This window comes from Gouania willdenowi, chromosome 10, assembly GCF_900634775.1.
Source record: "Gouania willdenowi chromosome 10, fGouWil2.1, whole genome shotgun sequence".
Taxonomy (NCBI): domain Eukaryota; kingdom Metazoa; phylum Chordata; class Actinopteri; order Blenniiformes; family Gobiesocidae; genus Gouania; species Gouania willdenowi.
Window position 1 is genome coordinate 25463778 of NC_041053.1, and position 17263 is coordinate 25481040.

Here is a 17263-nt window from a genome sequence, read left to right on the forward strand (position 1 = left end):
GCGACTAGGTCAAGCACAACCTTGTAGCTCTAAGTTTTAAAATTTTAACTTTTTAAGCGACTTCAAGCGACAACTCTCCCGTCCTTCACTGTCTGTAGAGCCGCGGCAGCAGCCCCTTCCTGCTCCCACCCGCTACAGTGCAGACGGCTGCAGTGGAGGCCTGTACTACACTTCCTCAATTTATCGGGGCAAAATTAAAGCGGTTAACTTCCTGAATTAGCTACATTCTGAGTGAACTCATCCTTTAGTAACTCCATAAGTTGATAATTTAAACCGTAAAAGCGGAACCGTCTATGATAAGTGCTGTAAACATACGGCCGAAGAAGAAGGAAAAGAAGTGATCAGACCTCTCTCTCCATTGTCACCGCTTACACACACACACACACGCACACGCACGCACAGTGAAAAATATATTAGAGTATATTAGAGCCTGTGGTCACGTGACTGCCGTAAAGTGAAACGTTCTCCAGGCATTCTCCAGGTCACATGGCCAACGACGGTCTGTGTTCTCCAAACTTAAATGGGCTGTATTTCAAGAGGGAAGCCCCGCATTGATACTGTCAAAAGCTGTATATTGGCCTGAGGAATCATTTAAAATAACTCTTTTGTGTCGCAAAGTCCAAGATGTGGCTTTAAGTAAAATTTTATTTCATAATTTGAGGAAAATGTAAGGATTTTGTAGGAATTTTAAGGTTTTTCCACTGTTTAACATTTAAAATGACTGCAAACATGTGCTACAAGAACTGGGAAAACTGTCAGCCCATGCACATACAGTATTGTTGAGTTTCATTTAAAATGATTCATGTTTTCTCTGTCATTTTTACTGTCTACTGCAGGCTGAATTAGATGCTCCAAAAGAGCCGGATTTGGCCCCCGGCCCATGAGTTTGACACATGTGGTCTACAGAGAGCAACATAAAGACATGTAGAACAATTAAGAACTGTAATCTGTGATGTAAGAATTGACTGGTTTTCTTATAGGAAGGAAAGAACAAATCCAAATCTCATTCTACATCTTGCACAAACCCAGTTCAAATGCAGAAGGCTGATGAAATCAACATCTTGCATGGGCTACATATGCTTCCCTTTAATAAGCGTGCAGGAACAAATGTGCATCCTTAGGCTGATAAGGAAGAGATGGGAGGAAAAGATGGAAGGATACAGTATTCCTAAGATGCTCCAAACACACCCTCAGGGCTGCTAAAGGTCTCCATATGTTACACTGAGAATGACGACTCAGCAAGAGGAAAACAAAGGCTAGAATTTATAATTTAACGCTTCATGCAGCTGACTATTCTGAGGAGACTCAAATTACAAGCACATGTGGTGGTTTGTAGAAGGACTTGTGTTTTTTTGTGTTGCAGGTCATGCTGGAAGATGCTCACAAAGGCACTAATTTCACTTTTTTTGCTATTATTTCTGTGTGCACTAACAGTGTTATTGCTCCTCTGTGCGCCGCATGTGTCCACGTGTGTGAAGATGCAGTTAATCGGCTTCTGTGCGATTGCGACTGTCCGTCTGCATTTGCGTCTGTATCTCTGTAAATATCGAGCTTTGCCGAGCGTGAACATTTGTCTGACAAGAGAGCGCAGCTTTGGTGCATTAGAGCCAAAAGTACCGTGGCTCCATTTTGTGAGCGGCATTCAGAATTTGAATGCGTCTTCTCAGAGGACTGGTGTGTCTCATACCCCATTGCATAACCTATTTACAGCGCTTAAAAATGGATGAAGTCACATTGTCTGCGAGCCTTTCTATCGGGGGCAACCATGTGATATGACAACTTTTAGGAACACACAAACTTGGGAGACCATATTAGCTCATCGGCTTGTTTAAAGCTTCAAATCTAAAAGGAAGGAAAGCGAGCACAAAGGTGGAAAAAAAAGGCCAGAGAGAATCTACCTTTTTACAGAGTACCAGCTGGTGATCAAAGAGGAAGAAGACTCGCTGCTGGCTGCGTCCATACGGCTGATAGATCCATGACAATTCTCCAGTGTAGATTAGCTCTGAGCTTCTGTCCAGTATATCATCCCCCTGAATGCAGACACGTTAGAAATGAAAAGAAAAACACTTAAGTAGGTTTGGGCTTATTGTAGCTGTTCAACTGATCTATTGGTAACACTTTACATGAAGTTTTATACATAACGCTGACATTATGCCGTCATTATTATGACATAACACCTGTCATTAGCATGAATAAGGTTTCATGACGCCTACCTAACCCCACTAGATCCCTACACCTAACCCAAAAAATGCCAACATAGCTCCAAAGGTGTCATAATTAGGGGTGTGAAAAAAAATTGATTTCACAATATATCGCGATTCTTTTGGATGCCACCTTTAAATCTTTTTTTTTTTTTTTTTTTTAAATTGATTTAAAAAAATTCAATAAAATTAAAAAATAAAAATTTTCTTTCTGATATTTAATCATTATTTTTCACATTTTCGTGGACGTGTGTTTTCTACTGCTGGAGACGTTGTCACTTCTCAATGGAGCATGTTGACCAGCTCCTGTTCCTACATAAAAACTTTGAAAATTGTGCCACTTCTGCACCTCTACTCTAGTAGATGGCGCTGTAGAGCCACTTTGCTGTGCGGCGCAGCGCCATTTCTGCAGAAGCGGACTGACTCAAATCCCAAGCAAAAAGGCTCACAAAATAACAACGCCTCCACAGTACAAAGCTGACGTTTGGAAGTATTTTGGCTTCCAACTTAAAGGGAGTGAAAAACGAGCTTGATAAGGACAACGCCGTCTACAAGATTTGCCTCGGTCCCGTGAAATATTGTGGGAACACGACTAACTTACGCGCTCACCTAGCAAGACATCATTCCGAGGTGTTAGCAGAGAAACAGCCGCATCTCTACGTTTAATTTTGATATTAACTGGGTAGAATATCGCAATATATCATGATAATATTGTGATATCGTATCATGATACGTATCATATTGCAACATCCTTGTCAATACTCACCCCCAGTCATAATTCAGCAAAAGGTGTCATAATTTAGCAAACAACACTTAATGCTTTTGACAGATAATGTCAGCGTATTGTCAGCCTTATGTATAAAACTTCAAGTAAAGTGTTACCAATCTATTCAACAAAAGTGAGAACTCTATAAAGTCCTAATTCTGCAAGTAGTGTTTTGTTTTTCACAGCCCATATTGTCTTTTTTTAAAATCTTTAAACAAAATATTAAGACGAAATTCTACTTTTCCCTTGGTAAAAGGTTGAAAATAAAAAGTGAATCCTGTCCTGTATCTATTCATAAGATAACTTGTCGTAATAAAGGTACTATGACATAGAAAAAACGGTCATCTTTAATTGCTGTTGTAGTTTTTTGGAAAGATAAAACACACAGCAACAGAAAATTGAAAATGCCCAATAATTACAATTAAAATTCCCCCACAAACTGGTTTTCTTGTTGTCTAGTAGTAAATTAATAATGCAAATATTTCTTTTAAAAATAAAACCAAGCACCAAATCTCCTCTTTGCCAGATATTGGCAGTTATCTGGATCAGGGATTCTGATCATTGGTATCATGATTATTCTCGGAAGGCATTTCTGCCCTTGTTAATAATGATACAATAGGTCCAAATGTATGAACACCACAATGAAATCGTAATGAAATGCGGAATCCAGATCTGTTCCAGATAGGGATTTCCCAATTCATATAATAATAATAATAATAATTCAGAAAGTACCTACCTCCCAGTCCAGAACCGAGGCTTGCCATTGGGCAATCTTGTCAATATTCTCCAGCCTCCTCTTTCTCTCGTTGATTTGTTGAGTGACATTCCGCATTACGGCCAGGGCTGCTGCCACATATCGATAGTCACTAAAAAAGCAGTGCACACATTATTATTCAGAGGCGTTAAAGTCTAAACTTAAAGCTTAGCTACTTAATGACAACTAATGGCTCGGTCGTAATGATACAGATGGAGGGCTTGTAAACTGAAGCTGTTGGAACACTGACAGAAACACTAATTTTTTTATTGTAATTAAGTAGTTCTCCTTTTCACAGTTTATTCTGACTACAACTATGCAAACAGAGCTGGGTTTATCCCTCTGGTTTTTATATGCAATAGATCCATCCGACCCTGATTTTTGAAAGTGAATCTGTCCATTCCTTGCGTGAGCGTGTCGGGATTGTACGATCACATCTGACAGAGACAGACCTATATTTGGCAGATCCTCCACAGCTCGAAACCGTCAAAAGCTGCGATCTGGCAGGCCATGCTGGCAGAGCTGGCCGCTGTCCCTCTCTCACTGAGAATATGTGGTGCTGAGAAGCTGGCTGGGATATACAGAATCCCTGTGGGGTTTGCACATCTGGATGCTTATGTTAGCATCTGTGAATGATTGATCATCAGCAAATGTTTATATTGTGTACACTGTCTGTTTGTTGCACATGCGGAGTGTGAAAACTGATAATTGTGTTTGCGATTTGGGTTGGCAAAAGCCCTAAATTGTATTTGAGCCGTTATCTATTCATATTCACACTGTGCTGTAATGAACAGTTGGTCATGTATTGGTATGGAGATTAAATGACAGTTATACATATCAGTACTGAGGTATTCTAATAGAATAACGGGACAGCGTCATCTTCAGTTTTAAGTTTGTGCAGCTAAAACACTGATTTTCAAAGTGTGTGGCGTGACAAACAGGAGATATATATAGGAGATATTTCATGCCAAATCTTCTTAAAAACCTTTCTTCATTGACAATAAAAATGAAAAAAATAAATAATAATAGGAAGCCTAAAAATGTAGCAGAAATTAAAGGAACATTAAATTATTAGACTGCATAAGATATGCGACCGGGAACAAATATAACGTGCAACTAAAGTGTAAAAATAAGGATTTACATCGGCTTGTGAAGTGAAGCGGAACAAGAAGCAAACTTTCAGGAGCTGACTTAAAAAAATAATTTCCTTTTTTGTTTTCTGTTGCTTTTTTGCATTTCATTATTTCCTACATTTGTTTTTATGCAGGTAATTCGATCAATTTAGTTTTTTTTTTTTTTTTACTGTGAAACAAGAAATAAAATGTGTTATTTGTCAGGATTATTTTTGGGGCAATGGGTGATGGTGGGGCTTGAAAGTTCACCTTTGTTCAAAGTGGGGAACACCCATAAAAGCATGAGAACCACTGAGCTAAAACACAGCAAAAACAACACTAGTTTCAGTGCATGGACGTACAACATAATTACCACTCCAGTGGAATAAACCTGCAACAGCTGCATTGAAACACAATGCATCTGGAACACAATTATGCATCAGCAATGACGTCTCATTCAGCAGCTAATTAATAATCACGTAAACAGCAACAACACAGTATATAAAGGGTTCCTACAGGTTCAGTCAAATTAAATTCGAGACTTTTTAAGCTTTTTTAATGCCATTTGAAATGAAATGTAATACCAACTTCACAATAAACACAAATGGGGAAAAAAAGGTCACATCAATTACGTACGGTTAAGGTAAAAAAAAATTCCCAGTGACGAGTGCAAACGTACAACTGGCATCATCCAAAGTAAACACACATAAATACACAAAGAGCATAAAATACACAACAAATAATCAAAATCACTCAAAACACACAAGGTGACAAATATAGCCAGAAATGTATAAAACAAAAAAATACAAAAAATAAAACTAAGAAGAATGTTTGTTGGACAGGCAATTTTCTTTAAATATACATTTCCCCATGAAAGTTGCTACAAGCATGATGCGCATCTAAACAGAGTCCCGCTGTTAACCGCATCACTGTGTTGTAGTTGGTTCCACTGTTTGCTCAATGTTATGGTAAATTATTTGTATATACATATACATATACATATATATATATATATATATAATATACATATATATATACACAATACATATATATATATACACATACTGTATATATATATATATATATATATATATATATATATATACACATAATGTGTATATATATATATATATATATATATACTAAAAAACCCAAGTTACCATTTTATTTTGAAACGTGAGACAATTTACAATCATAAAATCATACTTATTATGTGTTAAACCTCAAGACTTTTGAAACATTGATTTAAGACATTTGAATGACAATTAAGGCCTTATTTTTTATATTCATGAATTTAAAACCTTTTAAGACTGTTTACTGTAATTAGGTCAAATGTGATGGTGGTCACAGCGTACAGTACCTGTGCTCCTGTGCGGTGTATTTCAGAAGCTCGGCCAACTGAAGGGGATATTTGCAAATTTTCTGGACAGGAGTGAGCAGGAAGCCGTCTATGGCAATGTCAATCATCTGCTGGAGGAGGCGACAGGCTTCAAAGAAGTGCTGGTACCTGCCGTCCCTCATCAGTTTGCTCAGCTCCATACAGGCATCCAAGTGGTTGTTACAGTATTCGGAATAGATCCAGAAGCCATCTTGCTGTATCGTTAAGGGGACAGAGGTCACACTTTCAATGTTTTTATTTCACAAAATGGGAATGATTCCAGGACCCAATCCTATTTTGACATAAAGTAAACCATTAGCTTGAACCTTTTTAGCATGTTAACACTCTCCAACAGTTCATTATGTCATCACAGCCTGACTCCATTACGGCGGGCAATTCATTATTCACTTCTACGATTATTGAACCAAATGCGCTTACGTGTTCTAAAAAACATGGTCCGATTTCTGAGAGGTGAGGGTCCTCCGTGTTGTACTGCTTCTCCAAGTCTCTAACAAAACCCATTTGGAAGCGATAGATGTCCTCGATGTTCCCAAAGATGACCTTTAGCTGGTCGTCGTTAAACATGTCCACACGCTTCCTGCACTGGCGCAAGTAGCCCTGCAACAAACAACATGGGTTTAAAAAGGAGTCAAAAGTTGTTGATACTAAACTGTTCCAGGCTGCAGGTTGTTTGATAAATGTGTACAGGATCAAGACAACAATACCTCCATCTTTCTTGCTGTTGATGTTAAGTATGTAGCCTAATTCCGTATTTTTGTTTCTTAAGATAACGCTCGATTTAAATGTTTACAAATAACACCATTAATACGCATCCTAAAACATGCACCACTCCTCAAGAACAAAAACCTATCAAACGATATGTGTAAATGGGTGGGTGAAGTGGTTAAACTGTCTATCAATACAGATAAAGGAAATTAATCAAATTATTTAAGTCATGCTCTCAGTTATTTCTTAGAAAGAAAAGATGCACAAAAAGGAAAGCAAACTGTATGTTATATCGGGGGGAGGATTATGTGGAATGATATTGTAAAAGTTTTTTCTCACAAAGACTAGTCCTTGTCTCTAGAATCAGAGAACTTTGTGTGTGTTTTAAGTCATCATTAAAAAGCAACTTATAGAGTTTTTAAATGTTTTAAATTCTGGTTACTTGGATGCAATCCATATTTTCAACAACAGCATAATCTATCTCTGTGTGAACATTTCAAGCTCGATATCAACTTCCAAACACAGGATTCCTCACCTTCCTGTCAGTGCATGTTTGTACAACTTTGGGCAAACAATTGATGCTCCTGTTTGCAAGAAGTGAAGGGGTTTAAGTTATGCTGTCTTGCAATTATTATGCTTCACTTATAGCCAAACAATCTCACACAGAAGGTCTAGGTAAGACAAGTAGGAATGGTTACCATTGCAAATACATTTGGGCTGACTGTATTGTTATTAATGGGGACTTTCAATATTGAAGTTGTTTTTCAGAGCTTTAAAGTGAATATCTGGAGTTTCTGAGAAATCTACTTTTATGTATGATTCTTCTGAAATGCTAAAAACTGCCTAACTAGTCTTTTACTATGGTCTACTGACGCGGTGGTCATTCATATACGTCAAATGTATATACTGTAAGTCCCCGTCTTTGTCCTAAAAATAAAAAATCGTGCCGTGATCGCCCAGCCCATAGGCCTTCGACTTCCTGTGGCGGAGACTGTCATCAAAGTGAATGCATGTGCGTATTATGTGCACGGAAACAAGGCCGCACTCACAAAAGCAAACAGGTATCACTCTAAGCAGCATAGCATCATGGAGGAGCGCTCCGAAACTCCAAAGTTTCTACTAAAAAAACTAAAGAAAAGTCAGGGTACAAAGCTTGCAGATAAATGTCTTTGTGACCCCAACAAACGGACCAAGTTTTGGCGACAATAAGTGTTTTATTAGTGAAAAACAATACTCCACGAGTGTTAATGTGTCAAACATTGTTGTTATGTTATGCTATCTACATGCACAAAAGTAGAGGCGTGGCTTTTGGTAGATTGGCAGAGGCAGGGGGAGGAAGTGGAGCTGTTTCGGGAGGGTCAGCGAGACGTTTGTTTTTTAATTTTCACTCTCTCATTTCATCCTCCGGATAATCGCTTTAACTTTAGTGGAAATGTGTGGAACAAAAAAATTGTTAAAATTATTACCAATAAACAAAATATGTGCACCTTTTTATAAAAAGACACATTAAAAGGACTTTTTAAAATGATTGTATACCTTGGGTCATAAATTATGGAGAGCCGTCATTTTGGTCAGGATATGATGCACGTTTGTTGATCGGCATGGCCTGTCGCTTTAAAGAAATGGTGCATTGTGGGAGGTGGAGGCGTAACAGGTCTGTTTACATTGTGGGAAGTATAGTGATAAAGTGCAGCATCCAGGTTGTATGTTAGGACAGGATTAATAATCACCTTTCTCAGCAACTACCTGCTTCTTTTGTGCCCCCCTGCACCCACTCAGCATGCAGAATTAGCCGGAGAGAACTGTTGCTACCAGCAGAAACTAACCATGGCTGAGTGGTTAGGTGTTGGAAGTACAAAAATAATGCTAGCAACTGTGATGAAAGCTGTGCGAAAGGATCTCTGTTCATGACTGGATGACTGCCACTACCTCAGAGAGGCAGTACCGAGCGCCCAAACAAACAAGAAAGTTCTCTTGACACAATTAATTTTAGCCACAAGGAAAAAAGAGGGAAAAATCTAGTGGGGATGCGGTTAGTGACATTACAGCGGCCCATAGTATCCCCTGTAAGCAGAAATATAGTAGTGCTCTGAACAACTACGTTTACAAACTGCATTGAAGGTCTTTCTGTCCGGACCGCATCCGGTTTCAGACGTAACTTTGGCTTCCTGCCCATTAGCTTAGCCCATTAGCTTAGCTTACAGATCCCTCTCAGAGCAGCTTGGCAATGAGTGGTCCTCGCATATCACCGAATTTCGTCCAGCTATATATATATACAGTATATCTATTTTTTTTTTTTTTTTTTCCTTTCTAATGTGATCGTCTGTAATGTAAATTTGCCGATCCGATCAATGACATCATTGTCGTATTGAAACTTTCTGCAGATGCTTCCATTGCATTGTTTTATCCATGTCATTTACACCAAAGAGTGACACGGCTTTATTTCACTCGCATTTGTGCACAAAGGTGACAACCTTCGCGCAAAGCGCGAAAATGTTGATCGGTTGTAGCGGAGCGGCTGGACTGAAAGCGGGGGCAGCGTCTGCTGTTAGCGCCTGTGTGTGTGTTTGTATGTATGTGTGTGCACGGTTGTTTTGTTTATTCAGCCTGAGCATGTTAAAAGGGAGGGTCCGAGAGCAGGGAAAATAAGCTCTCATTTACGTATTTTTGCTTTCATACCAGCCACATCAGTCTGTTTCAGGGCGGTAGTGGACACAGAAGTGCATTCGCGCGCATGTGTTTGCATGTGTATGCGCCCCACCTCTGCTGTACACCTGTGAATACGGACTATAAGCAAGCAACAGCAGGTTCTGCGATGCCACAGTCAGGAAATATGTCTTTCCTCCGCTAATGCTGATAGAGGCTTCACGTAGTTCCAGTGTAGCTTCATCTCCAACTCTCTTGTAGTTGGCACATCTCGCTGTTCAGGGACTAAATTAAGTTTTTCAAGTGCATTCACATCTGCCATGTTTTTTGCAAGTGCTCGGTATGCATCGCATTTTAAAAAGCAGAGCCATTTACGCTCTTATGCGTGCAATGTTATGTTCAGGTCCTGCATAGAAAGTCTTCAACTCTTCCACTCCCTCACAGTTACAAGGCAGCGTATAGGTCCCGAAACATGATAACGTTTGATTTTACGTGAATCTGTATCAGGTAGTACCGAAGGATATCAGTCGGTACCTAAAAAAACAACCTGAATTCATATGATCAGATCGGTGGTCAGTTTTTTTAAACTCACTGATCGGTGATCGGCCCAAAAATCCTCATCGTATAAAGCCTAGTTTTAATCCTCAATTTCCACTGGATGCTTAATTGCTGCGTATCAGCAATGGGCTTTTTAATGCTTCCTTGAAACCTCACACAGCCGCAACCCCCTAGGGGCATGGCGGCCAATTGCATAGCGATGCGTTCACTTGACACAAAAGTACTGTTGGCCAACTTATGTGTCACATTGTACCTCAGCTCAACTCAACTTTATTTACATATTACATTATAGCTTACTGTCGTTATTTGGCTTAGAGACACAAAGAAATATTTCGGCCTTGCAACAGCTAACAGGAAACAACTAATGTGTCATATCCTGACCAAAATGGCGGCTCACTATAGTTTATGTCCCAAGGGATAAAATCGTTACATATTTTGTTCCCCGTGATCCTGAAATAGGACAAAGCGGTTTTGAAAATGGATGGATGATGGACATATTTTGTTTAGCGGTAATACATTAAACACATTTTTGGTTTATACATTTCCACTACAGGTGTTTCCTCCTCAGTGTTTGTGACTTTCTGTTTCTTTTGCATCTCATTCTCCCTTTTTCCTTTTGATTTGCCGTGTAACTGGTGTGCCTAGTGCCTCGATTTTGACTTTTGCTGGGACGTCAGTCTTTACAGTTTTACTACAGATGATCCCTGAACGCGCCTGACTTCAGTCGAGCAGCCAATAGTAAGGCCAAAAACAGCTCATGGAGCACATCTGTTCGTAGAAAGATCTCTGATTGACTGACACCCAGCGTCACGCTCCTGGATTTGTAAACTTCATTTACAGGCCCAGGAGAAGGAGATAAGATCCACTGTCCACTCAGAACACTTTGGATTACAATATGCTTAAAGTTGATTATGGATTTTTGACCAAATGAGACCAAAAACATTACTTATTGCAGCTTTAACTTTACAATTAAACGATGAATTTACCGCATCCAACCCTGAACTACAATTGTGACAATTATTCAAAGGCTTCCTATAGAAGAAATACAATTACTGAAAAAGCTTTCTTTCCCCTGTATTTGGTGTGAATTTCAGCTTGTCACTAATTTAGACTGGCAGGATGACTACACACACCTGACATATTGTGGTTTCCTTTCAAAAAAGAGCTGTATTTTTGGACAGTTGGACTGTATACTATGCCTGGAATAAAGTGTGAATGTGGGAGTGTTACAAATTCGTGCGGAATCCTTGTGTAGAATAAAAAAAAAAAAAGAGTCTTCCTCTCTCACAAGCGCTTCAGCTGATTCAGCTTGTCGGCGTGTTCAGCCTGTACTGTTCCTACAGCTCGGAACAGCAGCACACGTGCACGTGTGTGAGGGCGGACGTTAGCACATGTTCAGTACCTCACAGATGTCCTTGAGGTGTTTGATGTAGTGTCGCTCCGTGCTCATGATTTCATTGATGACGTTAGCCCTCATCTGGTCTCGGTTTTGGAGAGGTGAGCCCAGACACAGGCAGTCATTGGTTGGATCCAGGTGTCCGTTCTGCACCTCACTCGTTCCCTCTGCCAGCTCCGCTCCCCCATCCTCCTGGTTCACCCACAGCTGAGTACCCGCACAATCACACACACACAGGCATGCACACAAAGAGACATAAACACACACGTGCTTCAATACACAGTGAGTGATTTGGTGGAAAATTGTAGCAAAAACAAATAAGCAAAACGCGTTAACAGTTTTTTTTAAACAACAAAATTATAACACACTCTTTAGTGTGAACATGCACACACACATACACACACTTCCGAGAACCAATTTGTCTTCACTAGTTGGATGCTATTGGGGAGTCTGGCAGTATTAAAAGCTCTTTATCCACCCAATAGCCACATTTTGGGATACACACTGCTAAACTCTCCAAAAAAAGCATTTTATTTGAGGAAAATCTAATCAGTATCGATTTCATCAACGGATATTTTTTTTGTTATAGTTGTTGTCAACAACACTTGTTCAGCCAGATGAAAACTAAATGAAAACAAAATTTTCAAGAAAACTGATTATTTTCATCAACAGATTAAAAATAAACAATGATGCCTCAAGTAATACATTTTTTCAGACCTAATTTTGCATTTTCAAGGCTACTGTTGAGAAGAGGATATGAAGGGAAACAAACTAATGGGATATGATTGCTTTAGACATGCAGTTGTCAGTGAAAAAGAGAAACTGTGTGTGTATATTCTGGGAGACAAAATCCTGGAAATATTGACCCAACCAGACAATCCTTAACCAACTAGACCAGGGGTCACCAACATGATGCCCATGGGCACTCGGTAGCCCACATGGACCACGTCAGGTGCCCTCAGGCCTGTTCTAACAGGAGCACTAGTTATCAATGAGCTCCAGGCCAGGCTTCAAACTCACAAAGATACATTTACAGGTGATAGCCTTAGTCGAGTGAAAATACTGCTGCACTTCACAAGTTTTTTTAAATAAATGATTCATCTTTAAATGTCAATTTTCACTGAAACATTGTGACAAATATGATCAAGTATCACAGGTAGAATTTTGTTGAAGATGCTGCAGTTTTAGTGTTGGATTGTAATGACATGTATAGATAAACAGGGAAGTGGATTTTTTTTAAATAAAATCTTACATAATTGTTAAATTGTATGAAGATGATAGATCAGGCGTGTCAAACTGATTTTAGTTCATGGGCCAAATACGGAGCAGTTTATCTTAAGTGGGCCGCAAATTTTAAGTAGGAAAATTAGGTATTTGAACATTATTGTACTCTAATTTGCACTTCCACGTATAAAAAAATGATAAAATATGTACTGCACTGATAATATCAAAGCAATAAGTGACACAAATCAGTCCATGCAGGAGCATCACTTGAATTTTTTTAAATTTTGTGGCCAATTTCTATAGTAATTTGGGGACATTTTGTGAAATAATTTGAAGAAAATTGCAGAATTTTGGAAAATTTGAGAGTTCTTTTAACAATGTTGAGATTAAAAATGACAACATGTGATATAAGCCTTGGGGAAATGCTAAAATTGTGGAGCTCCATTGAATTTGTGAATTATTTTGGTGATATCTAGCTGAGATATCTACAAATGAATTAGTGAGTTACGCAATGATGCAATGATTCATGGTTTCTCTAACTTTTTTACTTTCTTGTGCGGCCCAAATTCGACCCCCGGGTCCTGAGTTTGACACGTGTGTGCTAGATATTTTGCGATTAGTTAAAAAAAAAAAGGCTCGTAAAATTAAAACATGATGATTTTCTATGGATTGTTTCAGAAGTGGTCATTTGAAAATGAAACAATTGCATATGTTAAGAGAAAAAAAGTGTCGCAAGTTGAAACCTCTTTTTTTTTTACTACCTGCATGTCACCTTCCCTCTAATAAAGTGAAACCATGAAATTTAAGTATTTCACAAGTGTATATTAAACTGGTAGCCCTTTAATTTGAAATAGCTCACACTTTCTGATAGGTTGGTGACCCCTGGACTAGACTAAGGACTAATACTAAATAAAAATATATTTTAAGACTAATGACAAGAACTAAATCAACATTTGTTTTCATTTGAAGTTTTTTCCTGTGTAACTCCCGTCTCTCCATACATCCAAGTTGATCCAAACTTTCACACTACTTGGTTTCAACACACAATGGAATAAATACACTCTCTCAACCACACATATTCACACACATAGTGTATTCCACATTTGCTGATAGAAAGAGGCCGAGTGAGCGTGATTTCAGATGCCCAGCAGGCAACACCTGATGACACAGTTTGCCGAGAGAACATCAAAGGAACTGACGGGTAGAGTGCCAAACACAAGATGAAGAATGCAGCGCCACAGACAAGCAGAGTAACGGGTGGTAGAGCACTGACTGCAGACATAGAACTAGCAGCGCAGCATTAAGACTGAGAATCAGTCAGAGTCAATAGTAAAAAGAGTTCTGTAGGAATAAATCCATTTTGGGAAAAAGAAATTCTCTTCCACCAAAAATCCATCCAAGTAGATCTTTTGTTAAAATCATCAAGATGACACATCACAAAATCTTTACTTTTGACTCCTCAGTTCTGCCTCTCTATTGACCACGTAAAGGGATGATGTGGTTACGTCATGAGTACATTAATGCTTGGTAATGTCGAGGATACACTGCAGTGGAAAGACTGGAGTGGGTGGGTGGGCAGTCAAGGCTTTGATGGGTGGATGAAGCTGGGATAACGCACCTTTGACGTGGTGTTTTGGAACCGTGGAGTTGCTATAGGGTTGATATAGAAAACCTGTTTTGTTTGGGGTTGAGGAGGGTGGGGTTCCACCTTGGAAAGAGAAAATGACAGAACAGAAAGAAACTTTTTGGTTGACGGTCAGTCTGCGCTGCCCTCTGAGGAGTGGGTATGGAAGGGAAGGTGGGAATGGCCATGAGAAGGGTTTGGGCTTTAGGGTGCATGGCTGTTTAGCTGAGGGAAACCTTCACATGCTGCAAGGAGGCTAAATCTTTCCTCATTATGCTTGTGATTCCCTACGGACGACTTCAAAGACACATTAAAGGGTTTGTATGAAATAATTATTGTTCTGACAGAAGTTTTACATTAAATATTCACTTAAGTGGTTTGGAATGATCAAACCACGATCCAAGCCTTTTCTTGTAATTACCAGATATAAGATGTAGCCTCGTTGAAGACTGAATCTATTTTCATCAGGATTGCATGACAGAATTCTCACTGCAAAATTTTGGCTTCCATCAATACTCATAGATATATTTTCATCTTTTGTTTCATTCTTCATAAAAAGGATTAGAGGACAATGAAAAGGTAGAAATTGGAAAATAAAAGCAAAAGGTGTGGAGTACGTGTGGAGTAAGATTTAGATGCTCATCCAGTTTGACATGGCTGAGGGAATAAAATCACAGGCTAATGAGAAACTGGTAAAATACACATTTAATAGAATTTTGTAAGAAATAGAGCTAGTGCAGAATTGAAAAAAAACAGATGAGTATCTTTGTTGTGATGTGCTGAACCACTGATAGAGGCACTAGACTTGCTTATCACTTAAGGGATATTTATTATTAAGATAAATCATTATTTTATTCATTGGGATGTATCTGTGGAGGGACAAAAGTATTTGTGACCATGAATCTCACCCTGTGTGTATTTTGGCTGCTAGTGTGCACATATGTGCCCACTATGTCTATTCTTGGGGGCTCATCCGTTTGTCTGTCTGCAAGTCCACACTCACCCGTACAAAGCTGGCAGGGAACCATCCTATTTCCTCGTCAATCTGGCCCCACCACCAGTCCTTGTTCGAGGCGTCCAGGACCTTGATGACAATCACCGGCCTGTAAACGCCAAACTCCCGGTCGGCCATGGTGACATGGTCCCATACTGCTTCAGCGTTGACGATTGAGCCTCCACTTATCAACTGTGGATATTTGAGGAAAGAGACAAAGAAATTCTTTATGTTTTATTCTTGTCACGTCAGACTGCTGCTGTAGTGAAACCACTGAGACAGGGATAAACGGCAGACGAGGATAGGTACAATACACATGATCCTAAACAGGACTTAAAGGGAACATATTATACCAATTTTTCACCTTTTAAAACAGTTCCCTGTGATCTAAATGACATATCTGTGCTGGGGTTTGGTCAAAACATAACAAGAATCAAGCAAGAGAAGAGGTTTAATACCATGTATAAAACAGCTGTTTGAGAGCGCTCCATTTTGGGGGTGTGTCCCTGGAGTACACTTCCTCAACTTACCGGGGCAAAAATAAGCGGTTAACTTCTTGAATAAGCCTACATTCTGGGTGAACTCACCATTTAGTAACTCCATAAGTTTATCATTTAAAGGGCCATGTTACACTAAATCAACTTTTCTGTGCTTTAAAAATCATAAAAGTGCTATTTAGGCTTCATACACATGCCCAAAGTATTTTTTTCATTGATTCCCTCAATCGTTAGTTAGAGGGTGATTTGCTCAAATTTGATGACGCGCCTCCAGGAAGCTCTCTGCCGTGTTTGACATGTAAACAGACACACCCACAATGGTAAGCATTTCAGTGTCCTTTACGCAGTGCTAGGTAAGTATTTTCTACAGTACAAAGCAGCATGAACTGAGCTACGGAATGGGTGGGATCAGGGGGGCCGTCTTCTGCATGCGAGGAGGAAGTCAGTGTCCAGTCTATAGACATGCCTACTCATGAATATGCATAAGTAGGCCGCAAATCAGCCTGTTTGTGTAGAGTTTCTCAGAAAGTGACTTTTCAGAAGCTAAAACTCTGGAAAACAGGTGAGTTTGGGAAAATAAACCTCAAATACTGTTTTTGGGTTTCTTAGAACAAATGGAGATGGGTGAAAAATAGCATGACATGGGACCTTTAAACTGGAAAAGCAGCGCTGTCTATCTATAAGTGCTGTAAACGTACGGCCAGAGAAGTAGTGATCAGCCCTCTCTCTCCCTTGTCACCAGCGGAGTTTATCTTGTGATGTCACAAACTCAAAAAAATTGAAACGGAGCACTTTTCTCTGTGTTAAATGAATTATACATACCACAAACAAAGGACTGTGTGCCGGTGGACACTCAAGTTACCTCATATGTTCAAAAAAACTGCAAAAGTGGATTTTTCATAATATGTCCCCTTTAATGCAACTAGGAAACAGATTGTGGTACAGTCACATGCACTACATAGACACTTTAAACATTGACGCACCACCTGAAAATCAGGACCAAGGGCAAGCTAAAAAGTCTTTTTCATTCATTAATGCATTCCTTCCTTACATGGTTGGCCCAGGATAAAGGTTTATCTGATCTTATCCTAGCTCTCATCAGACTCAAGGTGAGGGTACACCCTGGGCAGGATGCCAGTAGGTCGCAGGTCAAACACAAAGAGACAAATATATTCCAATCCTTCATTCATTCACTTCTGAAACTCCAATAAACCGAAATCTCTCACTAACACAGAGAGAACATGCTAACTCCACTATCCACTAGCGTGCAACTCAAGGTTTTTTCAGATGTAAGCCATTCAATGTGCTTTACAGGGGCATAGAAATGCATTTGGAAAAAAAATCCTATAAGTCAGTGCTCTTAACAGAGACAAACTGTCTAAGAACA

At 39.3% G+C, this 17263-nt stretch overlaps 1 protein-coding gene across 13 annotated transcripts in view; it reads right to left on the reverse strand.

Moving 5' to 3' along the window:
* LOC114471069 (rho guanine nucleotide exchange factor 9) overlaps positions 1 to 17263 on the reverse strand; it is a 57922-nt gene that overhangs the window by 8270 nt on the left and 32389 nt on the right. For 11 of the 13 annotated variants that reach the window (XM_028459618.1, XM_028459614.1, XM_028459619.1 and 8 more), the window contains 7 exons: positions 15389 to 15571; positions 14380 to 14469; positions 11544 to 11744; positions 6650 to 6829; positions 6194 to 6426; positions 3704 to 3833; positions 1899 to 2030 (listed from right to left, as the gene is read on the reverse strand). In XM_028459618.1, the coding sequence (XP_028315419.1) occupies positions 1899 to 2030; positions 3704 to 3833; positions 6194 to 6426; positions 6650 to 6829; positions 11544 to 11744; positions 14380 to 14469; positions 15389 to 15571 (1149 nt within the window). The remainder of the gene's footprint in view (positions 1 to 1898; positions 2031 to 3703; positions 3834 to 6193; positions 6427 to 6649; positions 6830 to 11543; positions 11745 to 14379; positions 14470 to 15388; positions 15572 to 17263) is intronic. The other 2 variants (XM_028459615.1, XM_028459627.1) reach the window with 1 other exon arrangement.